General features: G+C 35.8%; 1 protein-coding gene across 1 annotated transcript in view; it reads left to right on the top strand.

Moving 5' to 3' along the window:
* CYLC2 (cylicin 2) overlaps positions 1 to 15892 on the top strand; it is a 198376-nt gene extending 182484 nt beyond the window's left edge. The window contains exons 2-4 of the mRNA XM_069579363.1: positions 5031 to 5071; positions 12917 to 13038; positions 14693 to 15892. Coding sequence (XP_069435464.1) covers positions 5031 to 5071; positions 12917 to 13038; positions 14693 to 15892 — 1363 coding nt within the window. The remainder of the gene's footprint in view (positions 1 to 5030; positions 5072 to 12916; positions 13039 to 14692) is intronic.
* The last annotated feature ends 453 nt before the right edge of the window (positions 15893 to 16345 follow it).

Below are 16345 nucleotides of genomic sequence, written 5' to 3'. Positions count from 1 at the left end.
ACACTAATTAATTTGTGGATATAGAAAACTGCTTGTATTCTCGGGATAAATCCCACTTGATAATGGTGTATGATCCTTTAAGCAGAGACATTACTTTGCCAACAAAGGCCCGTCTAGTCAAGGCTACGGTTTATCCAGTGGTCATGTACGAATGTGAAAGCTGGACTGTGAAGAAACCTGAGCGCCGAAGAATTAATGCTTTTGAACTGTGGTGTTGGAGAAGACTCTTGAGAGTCCCTTGGACTGCAAGGAGATCCAACCAGTCCATTCTAATGGAGATCAGCCCTGGGTGTTCTTTGGAAGGAATGATGCTAAAGTTGAAACTCCAATACTTTGGCCACCTCATGTGAAGAGTTGACTCATCGGAAAAGACTCTGATGCTGGGAGGGATTGGGGGTAGGAAGAGAAGAGGACGACAGAGGATGAGATGGCTGGATGACATCACCGACCCTATGGACATGAGTTTGAGTGAACTCCGGGAGTTGGTGATGGACATGGAGGCCTGGCGTGCTGCAATTCATGGGGTTGCAAAGACTCGGACACGACTGAGAGACTGAACTGAACTGAACTGATGATCCTTTAATGTACTGAAGGGATTTCATTTGCTAGTATTTTGTTAAGAATTTTTGCATCTATAGTCATCAGTTTATTGGCCTGTAATTTTCTATTTTTTTGTAGTGTCTTTGGTTTTGGCATCATGGTGATGGTGGCCTCATTGAATGAACTTTGGAATGTTCCTTTCTCTGTATTTTGTTTTGGAATAGTTTCAGGAGAATGGCTTCCTTGGTGACTCAGTGGCAAAGAATCCACCTGCCAATGCAGGTGACATGGGTTCAATTCCTGGGTCAGAAAGACCCCCTGAAGAAGGAAATGAAAACCCACCAACTCTTCTCTAAATATTTAAGAGACTTTGCCTGTGAAACCCTCTGGTCCTGGACTTTTGTTTGTTGGGAATTTATAAAGCACCGTTTCAAATTCAGTACTTGTGATTGGTTTGTTCGTATTTTCTATTTCTTCCTAGTTCAGTCTTGGGAGATTGTAATTGTCTAAGAATTTGTCCATTTCTTCTAGATTGTCCATATTATTGATATATAATGCCATGAGTAATCTATTATGATACTGTATATTTCTTTAGTGTCAGCTCTAACTTCTTTTTCATTTGCTATTTTATTGACTTGAGTCCTCTTCCTTTTTCTCTTGATGAGTCTCATTAACAGTTTATCAAATTTTGTTTATCTTTTCAAAGAACCAGCTTTTAGCTTCATTAATGTTTTCTATTGTATTTTCATCTCTAATTCACCTTATTTATGCTGTTATCTTTCTGAATTTTGTCCTACTAATTTTGGGTTTAGTTACTTCTTTAGTTACTTTAGGGTAGGTTAGATTGTTTATTAGAGATTTTTCTTGTTGCCTCATGTAAGATTGTATTGCTATAAACTTTCCTCTGAGAACTGCTTTTTCTCTGTCTCATAGGTTTTGAATTGTGATACTCTCATTGTCATTTGTCTCTAGGTATTTTTTAATTTCCTCTTTGATTTCTTCAATGGCCAATTGATTGTTTAGTAGAAGTTTTTTTTTTAATTTTAATTCTCTACATGTTTATGTTTTTTAGGCTTTTTAAAAAATTGATTACTAATGTCATAGTCTTGTGTTCAGAAAATATGCTTGATATGATTTCAACTTTCTTAAATTAACCAAGGCTCATTTTGACACCCAGAATATGATCAATCCTGAGGAATGTTCCATGTACCTTTAAAAAACAACAACAACAACACATTCTTCTGCTTGTGATGGAATGTTCTACCAATATCAATTAAGTTCCTCTGTAAGTATCAAATAATTATGGGAACACTTTCTTCAAATTCTAAAAGTGATCAAGTCCATCCCCAAGAAAAGAAATGCAAAATATTAAAATGGTTGTCTGAGGAGGCCTTACAAATAGCTAAGAAAAGAAGAGAAGCAAAAGACAAAGGAGAAAAGCAAAAATATACTATCTGAATGCAGAGTTCCAAAGAATAGCAAGGAGAAATAAGAAAGCCTTCCTCAGTGATCAGTACAAAGAAATAGAGGAAAACAATAAAATGGGAAAGACTAGAGATCTCTTCAAAAATTAGACACACCGAGGGAACATTTCATGCAAAGATGGGCTCAATAAAGGACAGAAACAGTATGGACCTAACAGAAGCAGAAAATATTAAGAGGTGGCAAGAATACAAAGAACTATACCAAGAAAGATCTTAATGACCCAGATAACAATGATGGTGTGATCACTCACCTAGAGTCAGACATCCTGGAGTGCAAAGTCAAGTGGGATTTAAGAAGCATCACTATGAACAAAGTTAGTGGAAGTAATGCAATTCCAGCTGAGTTATTTCAAATCCTGATGTGGTGAAAGTGCTGCACTCAATATGCCAGCAAATTTGGAAACCTCAGCAGTGGCCACAGGACTGGAAAATGTCAGTTTTCATTCCAGTTCCAAAGAAAGGCAATTCCAAAGACTATTCAAACTACTGCACAATTGCATCCATCTCACATGCTAGCAAAGTAATGCTCAAAATTCTCCAAGCCAGGCTTCAGCAATACATGAACCGTGAACTTTCAGATGTTCAAGCTGGATTAGAAAAGACAGAGAAAGCACATATTAAATTTCCAACATCTGTTGGATTATAGAAAAAGCAAGATAATTGCAGAAAAACATCTATTTCTGCTTCATTGACTACACTAAAGCTTTTTACTGTGTGGGTCACAGAAAACTGTGGGAAATTCTTCAAGAGATGGGAATACGAGACCACCTTACCTGCCTCATGTGAAAGTTGTATGCAGGTCAAGAAGCAACAGTTAGAACTGGACACTGAACAACAGGACTGGTTCCACATTGGGAAAGGAGTACGTCAAAGCTGTATATTGTTACCCTGCTTATTTAACTTATATGCAGAGTACATCATGTGAAATTCCAGGCTGGAGGAAGCCCAAGCTGTAATCAAGATTGCTGGGAGAAATATCAGTAACCTCAAATACACAGATGACATCACCCTTATGGCAGAAAACAAAGAGGAACTAAAGAGCCTCTTGATGAAAGTAAAAGAGGAGAGTGAAAAAGCAGGCTTAAAATTCAACATTCAGAAAACAAAGGTCATGGCATCCAGTCCCATCACTTCATGGCAAATAGATGGGGAAACAATTGAAACAGTGACAGACTTTCTTTTTTCCTTGGGCTCGAAAAATCTGCAGATGGTGACTGCAGCCATGAAATTAAAAGACACTTGCTCCTTGAAAGAAAACCTATTTCCAACCTAGACAGCATATTAACAAGCAAAGATATTTCCAGCAAGGTCTCTCTAGCCAGTAGTCATGTATGGATATGAGAGTTGGACCATAAAGAAGGCTGAAGAATTGATTCTTTTGAATTGTGATGCTGGAAAACACTTTAGAGTCCCTTGGAGTGCAAGGAGATCAACCCAGTCCATCCTAAAGGAAATCAGTCCTGAATATTCAGTGGAAGGACTGATGATGAAACTGAAGTTCCAATACTTTGGCCACCTGCGAGAAGATGTGACTCATTAGAAAAGACCTTGATGCTGGGAAAGACTGAAGGCAGGAGGATAAGTGGAAGACAGAGGATGAGATGGTTGGATGGCATCACTGACTAAATGGACATGAGTTTGAGCAAGCTGGGAGTTGGTGATGGACAGAGAAGCCTGGTGTGTTGGAGACAAAAGAGTTGGACATGACTGAGCAACTGAACTGATGAGTTCAAATCCTTGTTGTTCAAGGGTCAACTGTAATTTTGTTACTGATTTTTAATTCAATTTCTTTATGATCAAAGAATATTCCTCAGAGATTACATACAATTTCATGGACCATGCTTATGTACCACTTTAAAATTTCATATATAATAACGTGTTTCCTGTTTCAGAACACTTAGAAAAAAAAAAGTTTATAACCATGGTTGAAAAAAAAAAATTTCACCAGTGTATAAATGTACATTGGCTAGATCTAAGCTTAGAGATTTAGATATAGTAGGACAAGTAATTTTAATACACATCTCCAGTCAAGAAATACTAGGTCAGATAACTTAATAGTCAATACATCTTCAATTTTATTCAATTAATTAATTCAAATTTTTTGTAGAGTGGCAAACGTGTGCCAGGTTTTTTGCTGGGAACTAAAATTGTAATGAAGCTACCAAGATACTTTTTTTTTTTTTACTATATTTTATTAGTATTATTTATGCAATGTCAAAAAAAAGTAAAATGCTTTGTGGTCATGTGTGTTTTTAGGTGGATGCATGTGTGTGTGTGTGTAAAACTGAAACTCATGATCATCAGTGACTTTATTTTTATAATATAATGGGCTAATGTATAAATATATTCCTTTAACAGATCATATTATGTGCCTTAGTTAAAATAAATAAGAATTAGATGTAAAATGTTTCTTTGTCAGCATAAACATGCATTTATACTGCTAAGACAAATAGAAACTACTTTATAACACCAGTTTTATTTATCTTGAAAACATCAAAATCCATATCAATAATTGTGGTAACCACTGACCAACACGCACATACACACATTCGCATCTCATGGGAAAACCATTTATTAATTTGGATTCGGTTAAATTCTGAGATTATTTTGAGGATCTGGCCTTACCTAAGCATAGTCTTTTTAAGACTATATCTTATAATTCTTGTAGTGTCTTACAGTTCAATTTTAAGAGTCTTTGGAACACAGAGTGGGGAAAATTTCACTCATGGTTTCACATTAAAAATAAATCATAAATGTCAATATTTAAGATATGTCAATTGAGTTTTTTCTGAAAAAATCTTTACCCACCTCATTTTAATTATGTTGAAGTTTGTGCTAAAAACATGTATTTACTGCTCTCCATTTTTCTGTGATCTTACATAATAAACAGAAAGAATGCAAACTATTTCTCTAGCTTGCAGTGGCTAGTGTTTGTGTGTAATAATGATAATTAAATAGAGTGATTTTATATAAATTGATTAAAACTTTTCCCTCTTATTTTAATAGCCAAAAAATAAACTTTGGAGCATATGATAATTACGTTCCAGGTAAGAAAGAGTTCATTTTTAAAAAAATGTGTAAGTAATTTTAGGGATAAGTAATATAACAACAGCTGTTATGGAGCATTATTAAAAATCAACTTTTAATTTTTCAAGCACTTTTATGACGGGTTCAGTAAATACCTTCTAAAGATATTTTGTCTTTAATTCAAAGAAAATTAAGTAAATATGTTTAGCAACATAAATAAGAACAAATTTACATGTTAGAACTCAAAAAAATCAGAAAATCTTACATGAAAAGCAGTGTAAAAAATGGATAAACAACTTCTCATCTGTGTCAGAAATGTCTTATGCTACATTCCTGATACTCTGTACCAGACTTATAACTGACAAAGAATTCATTACTTGACAAGGCCAGTCAACCTGATGTTGAAGTGTAACTAAGTGTTAGTTGCTTAGTCATGCCCGACTCTTTGTGACCCCATGGACTGCAGCCCACCAGGCTCCTCTGTCCATGAGATTTTCCAAGCAAGGATACTGGAGTGGGTTGCCATTTCCTTCTCCTTCTCTGATATCAAGTAATCAATTTTAACCCATATATTGAACTTAAACTCATTTTTCATTTTGCATATTTTCTCACTGATCCTGATTCTGTCTTTAGAATGACAAGTCTCATATATAGCATGTTTTGTACATATTTAAATTGAGTAAACATATCTCTTTCACTGATCTCATTGGTAACCTTAATGTTTTTAACTGTTTATATTATAGTTTCTATATAACTCAATCATCATAATCATAATTCTGTAGGTACTCCTTATCAATTTTGTTCATTAGTATATCACTTATAACAGTGCAGTTCTTGGGCATATAACATTTACTCTTGTAGCTTAGAAAATGATTAATAATTAAGAATATCTTAGCGAGAGAGGAAAAGATGGCGGAGGAATAGGATGGGAAGACCACTTTCTCCCTCACAAATTCCTCAAAAGAACATTTCAACGCTGAGCAAACTCCACAAAACAACTGCTGTAGGCTGGCAGAGGACATCAGGCAACCAGAAAAGCAGACCATTGTCTTCAAAAACAGATTTTTAATCTCTGCTCTTAGGTTTTTGTTAATTTTGTACATTTAAAAACCCAAACTTCACTACCCAGGTTTACCTGAGAGCGAGATTACTGGCTTGACCACTCTCTCCTCCTTTGGACTCTCCTTTTTCTCCACCAGGTGGCCTCTGTCTCTTTTCTCCCCCATCTCGTCTCTATCCAACTCTGTGAATCTCTGTGTGTTCCAGACAGTGGAGAACACCTAAGGAACTGGTTACTGGCAGGATTTGTCTCTCTCCTTCTCATTCCTCTCTCCTATCCTCCTGGACACCTCTGTCTACTTCCTCCCTCTCCTCTTCCCCGTATAACTCTGTAAATACATCTGAGCGGTCCAGACTATACAGCACACATAAGGAAGTGACTTCTGGCTAGCTTGCTCTCTCCTCTTTTGATCTCACCTCATCTCATCCCAGTTACCTCTAACTACCCCCTCCATTTTCTTTTCTCCTTGTAACTCAGTGAACCTCTCTGAGTGTCCCTCAATGTGGAGAAACTTTTCATCTTTAACCTAGAGGTTTTATCATCGGTGCTGTATAGATGGAGAAGTCTAGAGACGACTGTAAAAATAAAACTGAAAACCAGAAGCAGGAGGCTTAAATCCAAAGCCTGAAAACATTAGAGAACTCTTGAATTCAGGGAACATTAAGCAATAGAAGCTCATCAAATGCCTTCATACCTACACCAAAACCAAGCTCCACCCAAGGGCCAACAAGTTCCAAAACAAGACATACCACGCAAATTCTCCAGCAACACAGGAACACTCCCCTGAGCTTCAATATACAGGCAGCTCAAAATTATCCCAAAACCTTTGATGTCTCATAACCCATTACTGGTCACTCCACTGCACTTCAGAGAGAAGAAATCCAGCTCCACCCACCAGAACTCCAACACAAGCCTCCCTAACCAGGAAACCTTGACAAGCCACTGATAAAACCCCACCCACAGTGAGGAAGCTCCATAATAAAGAGAACTCCACAAATTACCAGAATATAAAAAGGCCACCCCAAACACAGCAATATAACCAAGATGAGGAGACAGAGGAATACTCAGCAGGTAAAGGAACAGGAGAGTTGTCCACCAAACCAAACAAAAGAAGAAGAAGTAGGGAATCTACCTGAGAAGGAATTCCGAATATTGATAGTGAAAATGATCCAAAATCTTGAAATCAAAATGGAATCACAGATAAATAGCCTAGAGACAAGGATTGAGAAGATGCAAGAAAGGTTTAACAAGGACCTAGAAGAAATAAAAAAAGAGTCAAAATATAATGAATAACGCAATAAATGAGATCAGAAACACTCTGCAGGCAACAAATAGTAGAATAATGGAGGCAGAAGATAGGATTAGTGAAATAGAAGATAGAATGGTAGAAATAAATGAATCAGAGAGGAAACAAGAAAAACTAATTAAAAGAAATGAGGACAATCTCAGAGACCTCCAGGACAATATGAAACGCTCCAACATTCGAATTATAGGAGTCCCAGAAGAAGAAGACAGAAAGAAAGATCATGAGAAAATCCTTGAGGAGATACTAGTTGAAAACTTCCCTAAAATGGGGAAGGAAATAATCACCCAAGTCCAAGAAACACAGAGAGTTCCAAATAGGATAAACCCAAGGCAAAACACGCCAAGACACAGATTAATCAAATTAACAAAGATCAAACACAAAGAACAAATGTTAAAAGCAGCAAGGGTAAAACAACAAATAACACACAAGGGGATTCCCATAAGGATAACAGCTGATCTTTCAATAGAAACTCTTCAGGCCGGGAGGGAATGGCAAGACATAATTAAAGTGATGAAAGACAATAACCTACAGCCCAGATTACTGTACCCAGCAAGGATCTCATTCAAATACGAAGGAGAAATCAAAAGCTTTACAGACAAGCAAAAGCTGAGAGAATTCAGCACCACCAAACCAGCTCTCCAACAAATTCTAAAGGATATTCTCTAGACAGGAAACACGAAAAGGGTGTATAAACCCGAACCCAAAACAATAAAGTAAATGGTAACGGGATCATACTTATCAATAATTACCTTAACGTAAATGGGTTGAACGCCCCAACCAAAAGGCAAAGACTGGCCGAATGGATACAAAAACAAGACCCCTCTATATGCTGCTTACAAGAGACCCACCTCAAAACAAGGGCCACATACAGACTGAAAGTGAAGGGCTGGAAAAAGATATACCACGCAAATAGAGACCAAAAGAAAGCAGGAGTGGCAATACTCATATCCGATAAAATAGACTGTAAAACAAAGGCTGTGAAAAGAGACAAAGAAGGTCACTACATAATGATCAAAGGATCAATCCAAGAAGAAGATATAACAATTATAAATATATATGCACCCAATATAGGAGCACCGCAATATGTAAGACAAATGCTAACAAATATGAAAGGGGAAGTCAACAATAACACAATGATAGTGGGAGACTTTAATACACCACTCACACCTATGGACAGATCAACTAAACAGAAAATTAACAAAGAAATGCTAACTTTAAATGATACATTAGATCAGTTAGACCTAATTGATATCTAGAGGACATTTCACCCCAAAACAATGAATTTCACCTTTTTTTCAAGTGCTCACGGAACCTTCTCCAGGATAGATCACATCCTGGGCCATACATCTAAACTTGATAAATTCAAAAAAATCGAAATCATTCCAAGCATCTTTTCCGACCATAATGCATTAAGATTAGATCTCAATTACAGGAGAAAAACTATTAAAAATTCCAAAATATGGAGGTTGAACAACACACTTCTGAATAACCAACAAATCACAGAAGAAATCAAAAAAGATCAAAATATGCATAGAAACTAATGAAAATGAAAACACAACAACCCAAAACCTGTGGGACACTATAAAAGCAGTGCTAAGAGGAAAGTTCATAGCAATACAGGCATACCTCAAGAAACAAGAAAAAAGTCAAATAAATAACCTAACTCTACACCTAAAGCAACTAGAAAAGGAAGAATTGGAGAACCCCAGAGTTAAAGAAATCTTAAAAATTAGGGCAGAAATAAATGCAAAAGAAACAAAAGAGACCATAGCAAAAATCAACAAAGCCAAAAGCTGGTTCTTTGAAAGGATAAATAAAATTGACACACCATTAGCCAGACTCATCAGGAAGCAAAGAGAGAAAAATCAAATCAATAAAATTAGAAATGAAAATGGAGAGATCACAACAGACAACACCAAAATACAAAGGATCATAAGAGACTACTATCAGCAGTTGTATGCCAATAAAATGGACAACGTGGAAGAAATGGACAAATTCTTAGAAAAGTACAACTTTCCAAAACTGAACCAGGAAGAAATAGAAAATCTTAACAGACCCATCACAAGCACGGAAATTGATACTATAATCAGAAATCTTCCAGCAAACAAAAGCCCAGGTCCAGACGGCTTCACAGCTGAATTCTACCAAAAATTTCGAGAAGAGCTAACACCTATCCTCCTCAAACTCTTCCAGAAAATTGCAGAGGAAGGTAAACTTCCAAACTCATTCTATGAGGCCACCATCACCCTAATACCAAAACCTGACAAAGATGTCACACACAAAAAAGAAAACTACAGGCCAATATCACTGATGAACATAGATGCAAAAATCCTCAACAAAATTCTAGCAATCAGAATCCAACAACACATTAAAAAGATCATACACCATGACCAAGTGGGCTTTATCCCAGGGATGCAAGGATTCTTCAATATCCGCAAATCAATCAATGTAATTCACCACATTAACAAATTGAAAAATAAAAACCTTATGATTATCTCAATAGATGCAGAGAAGGCCTTTGACAAAATTCAACATCCATTTATGATAAAAACTCTCCAGAAAGCAGGAATAGAAGGAACATACCTCAACATAATAAAAGCTATCTATGACAAACCCACAGCAAACATTATCCTCAATGGTGAAAAATTGAAAGCATTTCCCCTAAAGTCAGGAACAAGACAAGGGTGTCCACTTTCACCGCTACTATTCAACATAGTTCTGGAAGTTTTGGCCACAGCAATCAGAGCAGAAAAAGAAATGAAAGGAATCCAAATTGGAAAAGAAGAAGTAAAACTCTCACTGTTTGCAGATGACATGATCCTCTACATGGAAAACCCTAAAGACTCCACCAGAAAATTACTAGAGCTCATCAATGAATATAGTAAAGTTGCAGGATATATAATCAACATGCAGAAATCCCTTGCATTCCTATACACTAATAATGAGAAAGTAGAAAAAGAAATTAAGGAATCAATTCCATTCACCATTGCAACGAAAAGAATAAAATTCTTAGGAATATATCTACCTAAAGAAACTAAAGACCTATATATAGAAAACTATAAAACACTGATGAAAGAAATCAAAGAGGACACTAATAAATTGAGGAATATACCATGTTCATGGATTGGAAGAATCAATATAGTGAAAATGAGTATACTACCCAAAGCAATTTACAAATTCAATGCAATCCCTATCAAGCTACCAGCCACATTTTTCACAGAACTAGAACAGATAATTTCAAGATTTGTATGGAAATACAAAAAACCTCGAATTGCCAAAGCAATCTTGAGAAAGAAGAATGGAACTGGAGGAATCAACTTGCCTGACTTCAGGCTCTACTACAAAGCCATCAAGACAGTATGGTACTGGCACAAAGACAGACATATAGATCAATGGAACAAAATAGAAAGCCCAGAGACAAATGCACACACATATGGACACCTTATCTTTGACAAAGGAGGCAAGAATATGCAATGGAGTAAAGACAATCTCTTTAACAAGTGGTGCTGGGAAAACTGGTCAACCACTTGTAAAAGAATGAAACTAGATCACTTTCTAACACCGTACACAAAAATAAACTCAAAATGGATTAAAGATCTAAATGTAAGACCAGAAACTATAAAACTCCTAGAGGAGAACATAGGCAAAACACTCTCCGACATAAATCACAGCAGGATCCTCTATGATCCACCTCCCAGAATTCTGGAAATAAAAGCAAAAATAAACAAATGGGATCTAATGAAAATTAAAAGCTTCTGCACAACAAAGGAAACTATAAGCAAGGTGAAAAGACAGCCTTCTGAATGGGAGAAAATAATAGCAAATGAAGCAACTGACAAACAACTAATCTCAAAAATATACAAGCAACTCCTGCAGCTCAACTCCAGAAAAATAAACGACCCAATCAAAAAATGGGCCAAAGAACTAAATAGACATTTCTCCAAAGAAGACATACGGATGGCTAACAAACACATGAAAAGATGCTCAACATCACTCATTATTAGAGAAATGCAAATCAAAACCACAATGAGGTACCACTTCACACCAGTCAGAATGGCTGCGATCCAAAAATCTGCAAGCAATAAATGCTGGAGAGGGTGTGGAGAAAAGGGAACCCTCCTAACACTGTTGGTGGCAATGCAAACTAGTACAGCCACTATGGAGAACAGTGTGGAGATTCCTTAAAAAATTGCAAATAGAACTACCTTATGACCCAGCAATCCCACTGCTGGGCATACACACCGAGGAAACCAGAATTGAAAGAGACACATGTACCCCAATGTTCATCGCAGCACTGTTTATAATAGCCAGGACATGGAAACAACCTAGCTGTCCATCAGCAGATGAATGGATAAGAAAGCAGTGGTACATATACACAATGGAGTATTACTCAGCCGTTAAAAAGAATTCATTTGAATCAGTTCTGATGAGATAGATGAAATGAGCCGATTATACAGAGTGAAGTAAGCCAGAAAGAAAAACACCAATACAGTATACTAACACATATATATGAAATTTAGGAAGATGGCAATGACGACCCTGTATGCAAGACAGCAAAAAAGACACAGATGTGTATAATGGACTTTTGGACTCAGAGGGAGAGGGAGAGGGTGGGATAATTTGGGAGAATGGCATTCTAACATGTATACTATCATGTAAGAATCAAATCGCCAGTCTATGTCTGACGCAGGATACAGCATGCTTGGGGCTGGTGCATGGGGATGACCCAGAGAGATGTTATGGGGAGGGAGGTGAGAGGGGGGGTCATGTTTGGGAACACATGTAAGAATTAAAGATTTTAAAATTAAAAAAATTTAAAAAAATTTTTAAAAAAAGAGTGTGAGGGAACACAAAAATATATTAATGATGGGACAATGACTAAATATTTTGAAAATGTAAACTGGAAGTATCTTTAACAATTTAATTTTGCACAGTAATGTTTAATTCTGTGGTCATACTCTGGGAATCTATGAAGAAATAAAAGCATATGTACATGATAAAAAAAATAAAATAAAATAAATAAAAAGCAGAAATAAAGTACAAAAAAAAAAGAATATCTTAGACCCAATTGTATATTTACTGATTATTTTAAACAAGAAATGTGCTAAGTGAGTTGGAAGCTACAGAAGTAGTTACCACATTTTCTGTTCTCAGCAGAATTGTATTCCAACCAAAAGAGTATTAAAAATAAAAATCTAGAATGGAGAGATAGAAGGATGAAGAGGAAACAGTAAAACTGCTTCTTTCTATTTACATTATAGACTATATTAGTTTCACAGTGACTATATAGCTAACCATAAAGCTGGTGAAAATTTTAAAATGATCAAATTTAATTTCCTCATATTAATAATAATAATTTTCAAATATTACCAAATGCATGAAACCATAATTTATATCATTTATTTATTCATTTACATACAATTACCTTACTGCCATTTTAGACCTGATAAAATTCTATTTACTCTGAGATGTATACTTATTTTTTGTTTTTTATTTCAGTCAGTGAATTAAGCAAAAAATCATGGAATCAGCAACACTTTGCCCTGGTATTTCCCAAACCACCAAGGCCAGGAAAAAGAAGGAGATCAAAACCTTCCCAACTACGAGAAAATATAAGTCCTGTGAGTATTGAAAAAGTTATATAATGTTACTCATAATAATCTTAAAATCATGAATATTTTATATATGTTATAGATCAGGGCTGACCAATGGGATTTCTGTGATGATGGAAGTATTTTATATCTTTACATTCTAATTCCAATATTGCTACTGAACATTTGAAATGAGACTAGTGCAACTGAGAAATTGGATCTTATAATGTAATTGGATTCAGTTCACATGAGGCTTTTAACTAGCATACTGGACCATACATGTGTGTTAAGTCGCTTCAGTAGTTTCTAACTCTTTGCAACCTTATCGACTGTAGCCCACTGGACTCCTCTCTCCATGAGATTCTCCAGGCAAGAATACTGGAGTGTACTTCCATACCCTTCTCCAGGGGATATTCCCAACACAGGGATCTAATCCCCATCTCTTATGCCTCTTAAATTAAGAGGCAGCTTATTTACCACTAGTGCCACCTGGGCAGTCCATGAATAGTACAGTTAAAGGTAATTCAATTCTACTACTTGGAGAAAGTAGATCTATTTTCTTTGCATTTCACTATATAAAAAAATATTCCCATATTTTCTATCAAATATTAGTTCAGCAATATCACATTACAGAAAATATGTATCCAAGAAACATAGAAATCTTGATATCCTAATATTACAGTTAGTATGAACATTCAGAAAATATTCCAGAGCTGGAGATATCCCCTCATTAGAATCATGGAGTTACATCATACACTGAGAAAGTTTCAATGCTTTCTCATTTCCAGAAATACATAATTCAGAATTCTGAGCATTAGAAGATTAATATTTCCCAATGTTTCTGGGATCATCATGGAATATGAAAAATTTCAAGAAAAGTTTTCACCAAATGATGTATCTTCAACTCTTGTTGATGTAACCCAATTTCTTCTGTTTTTTTTTTTTAATGTTCTTCTTTCTTTTTTCTTTCTTGTTTGTTTCACGATTCATTAACATTCTTTCCAAAATTTGTTATTTTTGCAATTAACTTTTTAAAAATATTTGACTAGGAGTTGAAAACAGAATACACCATTCTGCAGAAACTAGTTGTCAATGAAAGATTATTGCTTTCATTATTACAGGTTCTTAGCTGATGTTCAAATTATATCTTGTCAAGGAGAAGAGTACCAGGCTTTTAATTTTAACCACAGGTAGCATTCAAACTTCCAGAAATCTTGAACGTGACAATAGAGACCAGGATATGCTTGAACATAAAACTTTTAGATATTAGAGAATAATTAGTTCCTGAGTTAGCATAGAAATGGCAAGTGGGTAAGATATTCCAACAAGCTTCAAGAACATAGAGTTTAAAAAAAAAAATAAAAGTCTCTCATGATTGTGAAAAGAGCTTATGATATGTCATTAGAAAGTGGAGGTTTCTGAGCATTTTAACATAAATCTTGAGGGAATTATGAAGGTCCTCTAAATTAAAATTAGCCCCAAAATGAGGTATGACTGTCCTTTAGTACAACAAGGAACAAATTTTTTTTAAAAGCACAATAAACTATGTAAGCTACCATTTATCCTCTATTAATCAAAATCTAAAATATTTTCATGGTCAAAGTTGAATGCATTCAATATCTGGTAAAAATGGCTGTGTAATTCACACACAAATTGTTCATCATTATTCTAACCAATATTTCAGAATTATGATGCAGAGAAGTTAAGGGGAGATCGTAAACGACCTTTATGGATGCACCGTTCTTTAATGAGAATTTCTGAGAGACCATCTGTTTATTTAGCTGCCAGGAGTCAGCATCCCCAGAAAGCAACTTCTCCCTCCAAGGAGGATGCTAAAAAGGCAGCTAAACCTTCATCTTTGATGCCTAAGAAAAGTAAAGAAGACAAGGACAAATCAGATTCAGAAGCAGAGGCCACAGATTCGAAGGAAAAATCCAGGAAACTTTCAAAAGCTCAAGAAGAGAAACCAGATGAAAAGAAAGACTTAAAAAAAGAGAGAAAAGGTTCAAAGAAGGGCAAGGAATCAGCGACAGAATCTGAAGATGAAAAAGCAGGTGGAGAGAAAGGTGCTAAAAAAGATAGGAAGGGCTCAAAGAAGGTCAAGGAGTCTCCTTCAGATTCAGGAGGTGAAAAAGGAGATGCAAAGAAGGATTCCAAAAAAGATAAGAAAGATTCAAAGAAGGGCAAGGAGTCTGCTACAGAATCAGAAGGTGAAAAAGGAGAAGCAAAGAAAGATTCCAAAAAAGATAAGAAAGATTCAAAGAAGGGCAAGGAGTCTGCTACAGAATCAGAAGGTGAAAAAGGAGATGACAAAAAAGGTAAAGGTAAGAAAGGTTCAAAGAAGGGCAAGGAGTCTGCTACAGAATCAGAAGGTGAAAAAGGAGATGACAAAAAAGGTAAAGGTAAGAAAGGTTCAAAGAAGGGCAAGGAGTCTGATTCAAAGGCAGAAGGCGAAAAAGAAGATGCAAAGAAAGATGACAAAAAAGATAAGAAAGATTCAAAGAAGGGCAAGGAGTCTGCTACAGAATCAGAAGGTGAAAAAGGAGATGACAAAAAAGGTAAAGTTAAGAAAGGTTCAAAGAAGGGCAAGGAGTCTGCTACAGAATCAGAAGGTGAAAAGAAAGATGCAAAGAAGGATAAGGAAGGGAAAAAAGATCCAAAGAAAGCCGGTGAGAAAGGTGATGAATCAAAGGACAAAAAAGATTTGAAGAAGAAGGATAGTAAAAAAGAAAAGAAGGATGAGAAGAAGCCTGGCGAGGCAGAAAGTGAACCAAAGGATGCAGCCAAGAAGGATGCCAAGAAGGATGCAAAGAAGGACGCCAAGAAGGATGACAAGAAGGACGCCAAGAAGGACGCCAAGAAAGATGCCAAAAAGGGAAAGTAGGCCTTGGATGAAAATTCAAAAGCACATTTGATGAAACAATTTTAGTAGTCTGAAACCCCATCTATGAGTGGAAGTGGTATCCAAAGAACTAATGATATAATTTGTAAAGTGGGGGAAAGACGAATTCAAAAGATGGACTCAGAAAAGCTTCATTTAATAAAAATAAGGTAAAACATTAGAAGGACTTGGCGGTTAATTACACAAAATTTGGAGAGATGAGGATTCAACGAAAGACCCCCAGAAAGATTCAAAAAGAATAGTCAAATAAGAAAGTAGAAGTTAATGATGTTGAATCTATAGATACAAAGAAGAAACAAAATCAACAAAGGAGTCAAAAAATTCATGGATACAGATGTTGAATCCATAGATTTAAACAACTTGAAGTTAATACCCACAGATTTAAATAAATAATTGTAGAAGTTATGAGGGGAAGTCAAACAAATTTCATAAAAT

Source organism: Ovis canadensis, chromosome 2, assembly GCF_042477335.2.
Source record: "Ovis canadensis isolate MfBH-ARS-UI-01 breed Bighorn chromosome 2, ARS-UI_OviCan_v2, whole genome shotgun sequence".
In the NCBI taxonomy this organism is placed as follows: domain Eukaryota; kingdom Metazoa; phylum Chordata; class Mammalia; order Artiodactyla; family Bovidae; genus Ovis; species Ovis canadensis.
The sequence above is the reverse complement of the archived record's forward strand: the minus strand, read 5'-3'. Positions and strand labels throughout refer to the sequence as shown.